Here is a 9,750-nt window from a genome sequence, read left to right as displayed (position 1 = left end):
CGTGTGTGTTGTGTCATACTTACAGCCCCACCAGCTCTGAGTTGAAAATACACATGGTATCTCCTGTTTCCAGGCACAGGTTGTAAGCAGGGTTGATCAGCGAGACGCCCTACCAGAATCAACACATCATACATAACAACCAATCCAGTTTGTTGTAGATATTTTGGTAGCTGGTGCCTTAATAATGTCCTGGTCACTCAGTTTAGAACAACAGCGGATGGGATGTTCTCATGTTGAACTCCTGTAACTCCATAAGTTGGTTATTATTTCTTATAAATAACTGTTTTCGAGAGTTTTCAATGTAACTAGAGCTTTAATGGCTCTTAATGACTCACTAATCTTTGTCACCAACTATCCATATTTTAGAGAGCGGTCAAAATATGAGCTATTTTACCCTGAGTCAGCATCCATCAAGCTGCAGTGGCAGTCCCACCAGTGGAACTGTCTGTGGATTTGTCACATGGAGCCCATGAAGGTCTGAGCAGCTATCATCAGCCGTAAAGACTCATTCGGTGAAGGAATGCCAGGATCCAGGAGTCAGGACGCCATTCTGGTGTCGCAGGTCAGTCACAGGCCGTCGTATGTACCCACAGGATGGGCATGCCATTTCTAGAATACAGCAGAGCTGCTTAGAGACACTGCACTTGCCGCAGGAGACCGAGACTGTCGGAACCAGCATGATGCAGAGAGGGAAGAGTGAAGAAGAGCCTACTCCTGGACTGACAGTTGTGACATTGATACAAGGCTTATGTACTCTCCTGTTCACATTCCTCTCACCCACACAAGCAAAACACATGTTCGTTTCACGAGAGATACCACTCACGTATCCATGTGACGGTGGACCAGTGGACCCTCAATCACAGACAGATAAGATAATGTGTGTAATAGAGCTCAATACTCAATACTATCAGAAATAGATCAACTCGATCATAAGTGTGATGTTGAATTATGGTCCACATTAAGAGCAATCAAATCACTCAACAGACTTTCACCCTATGATTCAAAGAACACTGGATGATTTATGTTTTTCACATTCTGAAACTGGATGTGAATTTAAAAGTAGGAGCAAAAGAGACTAGTGTTATTTATCAATGACCAATGAATATATATGCTCAAAGATCCCCTTCGGTTTACATGTTCTGTTAAAAAATAAATACGGGCTGCTTATACATGACTGAAATCTATAAGTAAATACATAATTACACGTTGAACTGATTAACCCTGATTAACATTTGAACCTCCACCAGCACACACTCTTAAAAAAACCTTTTTGTAAGAACTGACAACAAGATAAGTACTATGTCCTGCGTCAAACAGCAGGTGAATCCACATCTGCAGATGCTGAGTGACCACCCTGTGTACTTTTTTGCCAACAATTCTGAGAGAGTTGGCAGAATATTTAAAGCCTCTATCTCAATAAACTAAGATAACACCTGGACCGACCCTACGTTTGGCACCTGAAAACCAAGACCAACTCAAGCTGATATGCTTTACTATGCTTTGTATGGTGTTATTTTGCAAACTGATTGAAGTGCACCAAGCATCTGTACTTAAGTGACGATGTTGATGATATGCCTTATATATGAACATGATAAATATTATATACTAATCCACCCAGTACCTAGTGTAAAGTCATAACTTGTCCACATTGAAGAACTACAACATTAAATGGCCCTTACATTTACTTCCTTAAATGATAAACGGAATAAATAATATTCATAAAGGATGTGAAGGGGCTTTCTGCATCATGTACTTTCTGAACATTAAGTAATATTACTATAAGCCTTATGTTTCTTTTATATAATAAATTTTAATTTAGAGTTTTATTGTAATAGAGTGTTTTTAGACAAGTATTTCTTGCTTTCTTCACGATCTTATATTCACACTCGCTGTTGACTTTAATTTAAATTTCACAACCTCAACTGTCAAGTCCCCCAAAACGCAGCAACTCTTTTTCTCCAAAACTAACACTGAACCAGATACCATGTGAAAGGTTGGATACCAGAGCTGAGTTTTTAGCAGGGCTGTGTGGGATAACCCAACCCTGAACCTCGATGATGCAAACATCTGTGACACACATGACAGCCAGAGGCCCAATAAACTCCATAGATCACTCTTATCTAAAGTGCACTTAGTGCACTATTTGAGCACTCATCGTTCAGGCACATCTCTGCAACTCCTGACGACACAGCTATTTGTGTTTATGTCACAAAAAGAAGCTCTCTAACATTTATTAATGATCTTTTTTTCCATATTTTTATTGATTTATTCTGTTCAATTATATGTTCTGTAAATTGTAGTATACTAAAAGTCTAAATGCGTTTTTCACATCTTTTGCCACAAAGTTAGGATCAAGTATTGATAAATAATTTATTTATGTTAACTGTTGACCTAAAGTAATCAAGTAATCAGAATAATGAATCTTTAATATACCGCCCCCTAAAGTAAATACAGGAATGAAGTTTACAAATACCATCTATGACAATTTTTTAATTGCAGTGTAGATCGTCTAAGTCAGCAAGTCTTGAAAAAAAAGCAGGAGTACGAATCCAAGCCTGTGGTGGAAGGGGTATTTAATCCTTGACTAAGTTACAAGCATCATCTACAAATAAATGATGATCCCCGTCAGTGTAGATTTTTGTATTAAATACATTGAGTGATGCATTTAAACGTGTAAGGCAAGAAATTTTTATCAATTGTGGCTCATTGAGGTGGTGCTAATTTAAGTATAAGTATAACTGTATTTTAATGAATGCATCATATTAATAAGTGTGTGTGGAACTTTGATGTACTAACAACTGTCAAATAGATTAAAGGGACTTTTAAAATGCACTTCTTTTAATAATGTCTTAGATTGTACAGTTACACACACACACACAAATATGCACACTAAACACTTTCAAAACCACGTCTTTCAGGTGTGAACTACTATGCCTCTGCACTGCCCTTCCTGTCTGCTGCACAGCAGGGCTTCATGGGAGCAGGAGTTCAGGTACTTCTCATCCTGATCTTAAGCAGTTATGATTATTGACCTGATGAGTTATTGCAATCCATCCAGCAGGGGTTGTACAGCGATTTTACTTAAAAACCACACATTTAAACTCATGATGGCACTGAGGAAAACGTCAGGGAATTACCAAAGTCATAAAGATTCCTCCTATAGGCACCATTAATGTCTCATCATCAAAGTGGTGGACCAACTGAGTGCTATTGATTCTTTTATATCCTCACACAAATGTGAATCATGCTAATTGTTATGGTTCTGATAATGAGGAGCATGGCTGTAATGATGATTGATATTGATATTATTAGGTCCAGATGCAGGTGCCTGAAGGTGTAACGGACTACTGCACCACATATGCTGACTGTGCAGTTCAGTACCCTGATGCCATATCTAAGTGGGACGCCTTTTTTCAGGTACATGCAGTACACGGACACAAACAAATCCATATACACATTACTGATTTCAATGAAGTTGTGGGTGCTTTGTGGAGGTGCAATATGTTCTATGTGTGTTTTTAAAGGGTCTGAAGTCTGCAGCTGAGTCTGAACTCCCTGAAAATGAGAAGAAAGATGCTCTCCTCGGCCTCTACTGGGCAGCCCAAATGGCTTCAACTCAAGCCTCAGCTGCATGCAATGCCAGGTAATCTATCTATCTATCTATTTTATCTATCTGATCTTCTATTTATTATCTATCTATCTAGTATCTATCTATCTTCTAGTCTATCTATCTATCTATCTATCTTACACTGAGTTTAAAGTCTGTTTCAAATCTTTATGCCAAGCTAAGATAACAGGCTGCTAACTGTAGCTTCATATTTGACAGTTATTAGAGTGGAATCAATATTCCCATCCAACTCTCTGCAACAAAGGAACTACTTCTTTTACTATTCTTTCAACCTTTCTCATCTCTGTCCTCCCCTCTCCTTCAGGCAGGGCCACTACTCCTCTGTAGAAGTGGCATTTGCAAACAGCTGGCTGAACTCTGCAGAGTACGTTTCAGCAGCACATTTCCAATCCAATTTGGAAAATTCTGCATCATTCATAACCCCTCTGCCGAGTCGAGTTTTACAGGTACGTACACACCACTCCATCAATCCATCCATTCCCTTCTAAATCAACTTATGAGTTTTACAACTTTTGTTCTGTCTGTCATATTTGTATGTGTAGGCGACTGACAGTGCGCCTAATATTGCTGATCTGAGTCAGGAGGAGAACCACACACTGTCTATCTTCTCCTGGATGAGCAGTGTCAATTCTCTACTGGGTAGGAAACACGCAGACATTCACACACAAATTTTAAAAAGTATTTTTTTTATTGAATTAGTGAGTGTTTAAGGTAATCATGATCACTTCATCTACCAGGTGGGACGTTGGTGCGTCTTTGGAAAAGTGCCATGTGTTCAGTGAGCACAAGAGAGAGAGGCAGAGAGATGTTGGGGCAGCTTCTACTGAATCCCAGCTTCGCCACAAACACTTTCCTGTCCATCATCACTGGAATGACTACAAGCTGCTAAGTGAACAATACAGGCTTTTATACGGGGAGACACATGCAATACAAAAAGACATAGATGGTATTTCTTTTCAGTAGTGAAAGTAATTTATGTCATTATTTGGAGGGTGTAGATCAACAAGTCAGCTGTTACAGTTTAAAGCAGGTAATATGTTTGTTCTTGTCACTCTCATGTGAAATGTGTGTCCCAGTAAACTGTCAACAAACAATCATTTTACTGTCATTTTTTAACTATTTTTTAATATCCTGTTGCCAACCTTGAAACAATAATATACAGTACAGAAAGAGAGCAAAGTCAAGTCACAGAGGGTTCCCAGACTCTTTCTTTTGAGTTGCACAGTAAGGTTTGTTTGCAGTGAACATCCTAAATCTTTCTGCGGTCAACTAGGGTCTTATTAATTTGATCTCAGGATAACTGCTGTATGTCACAATGTGTGGGGCAGTAGGTAATACATTTACCTCAAAGGACCAGTGTGTACGATTGAGTGGCATCTAATGGTGAAGTTGCAGATTGCAATCATACAGCTCAGTAAAAGGCCCTATCTAGAGCCAGTCTTTGTTTTGTCTCTTCTGGCCTACTGTATGTTTTTACACCAATATATTGTATTGACAGCTCTTACCTGTTACCCTGTTGTAATGTCAGGGTCTATGTTGCATGATACATAATACTTTTACTGTGGATATTTAAGTACAATTTATAGAGAATACTTACGCATTTTAACGTAAGATTTTTACACTGCAGTACTGCTTCTTTTACTTCAGTAAAGGATCTACTAAGAATATTTCTTATATCACTGGGAGATGGGTTTAAAAGTTTAAAGGAGTCCAGTTGAGACAAAATACTGCTACAGTTCTCATTGAGAAATGCTCAAATTGATCAGATTTATGTGTCAAGGCTGTTAAGACAATCAGTCAACTAACATTTCCTCATATAGCATCATACTGAGACATTTTAGAGTGAATAATCCAGAGCTCTACTCAAGTCCAAGAGTGCTCCCTAGTGGCAATTTGATGTAAGTACTAACCTATAATGAGGCGTCAAAGGGCAAACCATGTAACATTTCCTGTAATGCGATGACATGGACATTTTACCTATAATAACATTTAATAAAACGTATTCTTTGGAAAGTGGTGAAAAGAATCAATGAGGGGTTTGAACCCATTACATTAGCTGAGCAGTGTTACACATACTGGTAAATACTGGATAAGAAATTCACATGCTTGTAACATCTTGTAAGGTTTATTGTGTATCCCTGTTAGTCACTGGCGGGAGCATCAATAGAAAGAGATGTTGGCAGACAAACAGAAAGGCAACCATATCTTTGGAGAAAACCAAGGGTAAATGAGAGCTTATCTAACCATTAGATTATAATGGATTCATATCAGACGCAGCCATCTTGGCCAGAGCCTCATACACTCAGTGCCTATTTTCAGTTTGTATATATGCCATTAGGGTTTCCTGGAAATGTATTATTAAAAGAGAACAGACGTTGTTGAAAGAGTGTTTTTGTGGATATATTTTACAGTCAAAATGTGAAACAAGTGGATTGAAGATGTTTAGGTGAAACAAGATTTATGGAAAAGTCTTTATTTCAACACAAAACATTACATTTACTTTAACAAAATACAACACACATTTTAAATCACTGTATGTGATGGCATCAAATAAGGATGACATCCAAGACATTTTTAAAAGGAAGACACAAAGGGTCATTATACCCACCATGGACAAGCACAATAAAACCCTCTGCATATTAATAACATCATGTACTATATCTATGCTAGCTCATGATTGTCAGTGGAAAAGCAATATCAAATACAAACTCACAATAAAAAAAACACACAAATGCAGATTGTGATATCCTGTCAAGGCTTGCACACTATGTGTACTTCTAAATTGTTGTTTTTTTGTTGTAGTTTTGAGCTTATTCGTGGTGTTTCTTCCTTTTCGTGAGCAACCTTGTTTTTAGAGAGCAGTAAGCGAGTGCTACCAAATTTAGCTCGGAACAAAAACATAAATTACATTGATGGGCCTTTGAAGATTTAAATATTCGAGTTTAGGTAAAACCATTTTAACATATAAATCTTACTTACGTGGTAATACAAATACAGAACGTCCAGATTATTCTGGTAATAACTGCATTTAAAATACTGTAAAAAAAAACAATTCTTGTATAACCTGTGCCAACTTCCAGACAGGACTCGCCAGTAAATACTGCTTCCTCCGGACATGTAGCCTATATGGTTCCTCACACTGCCTGTTATATAGTCATGAATCAAGGTTTGATAATATACGCATGCACTGCACTGGTTAATTTTACAGCAGTGGTTCCCAACTTCCATCTTGATTGTGAATTGACTGTTATTATAAGAGCTGAAGCTTGTGTGTAAAGATACCGGCAGTTTGGACAAAGTTTAATTTATATTTTTCAGTTTAACATCAGAACATAATGACAAAATCCAAGAAAATATGTATTATTTCAATATATTTCAGCTATTGTTATTACAATTTCCCCAGTACTGTTACAATATGATAAAAATGCAATCAATTTCTGTGTTTGTGTAGGGGGAGAGAGGGGGTCAGTTGTTTTTTTGGCATCCAAAGGGGGCCATAAAAGAAGTTTGGGAACCACTGATTTACAGTAACAATGATCTCCTTGACAGTAACATTGGACCATTATCAGCAATAAATAAATAAGTGTTTCATTCTACGTAAAGAAATGTTATAATTTTTTAAAGTGTCAAATTGAGCACCATGGTATCCTAGTAACTGTGAGCATACAAAAAACAGACGTGGATTAAAAATGTCACTGCGCGCCAAGAGAAATGATAGTCGAGGCTGTTTTATCAGCCCGTTTGCTCTTAGCACTGGATATAAATTTCGCCAAGCTTGACAAAACCTGTGAAAGATGGCATAACTAACACTGAGTCTGTCCAGATATAAAATCGGAATGTCACTGTAAGGTCTAAACACAGGAGAGAAGTAGAGCTGGAAGAAGAAATTTAAACAAACATTAGTCAAACCCACTCAGGTTCCCCCACTGTAGAACTTGAGCAGCAAGGGAGGCAAGTGAAACAGCTTCAGCAAAAACTCTGGGACAAACGTCTTCCAAATCGAAAACGTTCAAATCAGGGGAAAACATCCAGGAACTTTCAGATGTTTGGTTTAAAAACATGTATTTCACATACACATGCACTACACATGTATTAGCCATTATCTTGCTTTGGCTTCTTGCCGTCTACTGAGTGGTGAGGTAGAGAAATGACTGAATGGCAGGCCTGCTGTTAGCTGACTTATGGTCGAGATTGCATGTTGATGCCGTTTGCATCTGGAGTGTGAGGATCTCTCCGCCTCACACACAGGAAACTGCCCTGAGCCTGCTAATGCACTGGAGTGTGTGTGAAAGAGTGTATCTGTGTGTTTTATACTATCTGAGATACTTTTTGCTGATGTGTGGGCATGTCAAACAGTTAATGTATAGGTACAAATATATATATATTGTGTGTACGTGTGTGTTGAAAAGAATGTCCAGGGAATTATGCTTCTCCGTAGGCTGAAGCCTTGTCTTTTAACAGGTCCAAACACAAGTGACAGCTCCAGCTCCCTGTGGACAGAGAAAGAGAGGTTCAAATCTTTGTCCTCCTTGCTCTTTTCCATATATAGCCTTTGCTTGTAGCCTCTCTGAGATATACAGCATATATAGTATCAACCCGCTGATGCATAACAAAACCTATGAAAGTGGCTGTACCTTCTGGAGGCTGGGTCATTGGAGGCTTCAGGCAGTACATGTGGTATCCTCTGTCACAGTCGTCGCAGAACAGCAGCTGGTCCTGCATTGGCAGCACACAATCAACATCTTAGATATATAATATCTATACAATATGTAAAAGGGGGCAGAAGAATAAGTATTCCTCTTGCATGGAAAGGGATATAAATGCAGTAAGTAAGTAAATCAGAGTTACAAATACTGCTGTAAATGTGGCTCACATTATGTTGAATGCCAGTTAACAGCATTTATCAGCTATAAAAGAGGTCTGACAAGTAGCACTGTGAACTTTCAAAGCATCATGGGACAGCTAATTGAGCTTCAAAGAGGCCACATCTTTTATTCTTAAACCTCTGGATCCAACTGTCAAAAATGCTGAGACTATCCAGCTTGAATACAATACAATGATTTTGCAATTGTATGTAATTGTGCTATACAAATAAACTACATTATTTATAATATATAAAGATAATTCATTCAAAAGAGCAACAGTAGTATTTTCACTCTTAGAAAACATATTACTGAGTCACTCACTGATTTGAAAAAGAAAACCACATCTGGGCTGATTTATCAAGTATAATATCTGCTTGGCATGTAAAGTAACTTAGATTCAATGTAATGTATTGCCTACGACAGGCTGAAAGCTGACCATGGAAAGGTCACAGTATTAAAAGGAAAACAAGTCAAATTCAGCTCGCATCAAAGCTAATTCAAAGGGAAACATAGTAATAACATCCGAACACTGACATTTCTGGAGCCCCAGAGGACCGTACAAGAACCTCCCTCTCCTGCATTATACATACATCGTTCTCCGAGGTGCCACAGATGCTGCAAGACTTGCACTCTATGCACTGCCACTGGTACGTCCTCACTGCCTGCATCATGTTGTCGGTGAACTGCAGACACGTGGGGTGACCTGCGGAGGGATGGTGAGGAGAGACGAGAAAAGTAAGAAAGCAAGGAAGGGGTGACCAGGGTGTAAAATGTTTATGTATATGTAATAATTTAGAGACGTGTGGCAGTGGAGCTGACAGCAGACAAAGAGAGACAAATCCACACACATTTACATAATTTACATAAAGCTGATTTACATTATCTGCAGCTGTATCTGCTTCAGGCTTTGAGGTGCAGCAATTATGTATTTTATATGTTGATGAAAATTAATAAATAATTAAAATATGTCCACTGTGCTCAGACTTTATAATTCTGCTGCATTCAGTTTTTGTTAATGCTACGGTATAAAAATGCCCATCTGGTGTAAAAAAGGTTTTCAAATTTTAAATATATATATTTTTGCTTAAAGGTGGGGCTGGCCATTCTGGAGAGAGTGAGAGAGAATAGGTTTAGGTTTAAATGGGAAACAAACAATGTGGCTAGGAGCGAGCCACACAACACAACAGGGGGCATCCGTAAATGAGACTGAACAATCAATTATCTTCAAGCCACCAACACAATATGTCCGTATTTGAC

At 38.3% G+C, this 9,750-nt stretch overlaps 2 protein-coding genes across 2 annotated transcripts in view; one reads left to right on the top strand and one right to left on the bottom strand.

Annotated features, from left to right (window-relative positions):
• Positions 1–2,918: 2,918 nt before the first annotated feature.
• Positions 2,919–4,873, top strand: LOC118340844 (protein LEG1 homolog; the record flags this gene model as incomplete). Its single annotated transcript, XM_035678995.1, is given in 6 exon segments — positions 2,919–2,992; positions 3,313–3,417; positions 3,525–3,643; positions 3,933–4,074; positions 4,171–4,267; positions 4,366–4,873. Coding segments are annotated over 6 exon segments (689 nt in total), but the record flags the coding sequence as incomplete, so codon positions are not given.
• Positions 4,874–6,094: 1,221 nt separating this feature from the next.
• Positions 6,095–9,750, bottom strand: part of dpf3 (D4, zinc and double PHD fingers, family 3) — a 22,706-nt gene continuing 19,050 nt past the window's right edge. Inside the window, exons 10-12 of the mRNA XM_035678115.1 lie at positions 9,084–9,196; positions 8,263–8,344; positions 6,095–8,118 (exon numbers count right to left, since the gene is read on the bottom strand). Coding sequence (XP_035534008.1) covers positions 8,051–8,118; positions 8,263–8,344; positions 9,084–9,196 — 263 coding nt within the window. The 3' untranslated portion in view covers positions 6,095–8,050. The remainder of the gene's footprint in view (positions 8,119–8,262; positions 8,345–9,083; positions 9,197–9,750) is intronic.

The sequence above is a fragment of the Morone saxatilis genome, unplaced genomic scaffold (assembly GCF_004916995.1).
Source record: "Morone saxatilis isolate NCDOM2014 unplaced genomic scaffold, NCSU_SB_2.0 Contig7, whole genome shotgun sequence".
NCBI lineage: Eukaryota > Metazoa > Chordata > Actinopteri > Moronidae > Morone > Morone saxatilis.
This window is presented reverse-complemented; position numbering and strand designations above follow the sequence as displayed.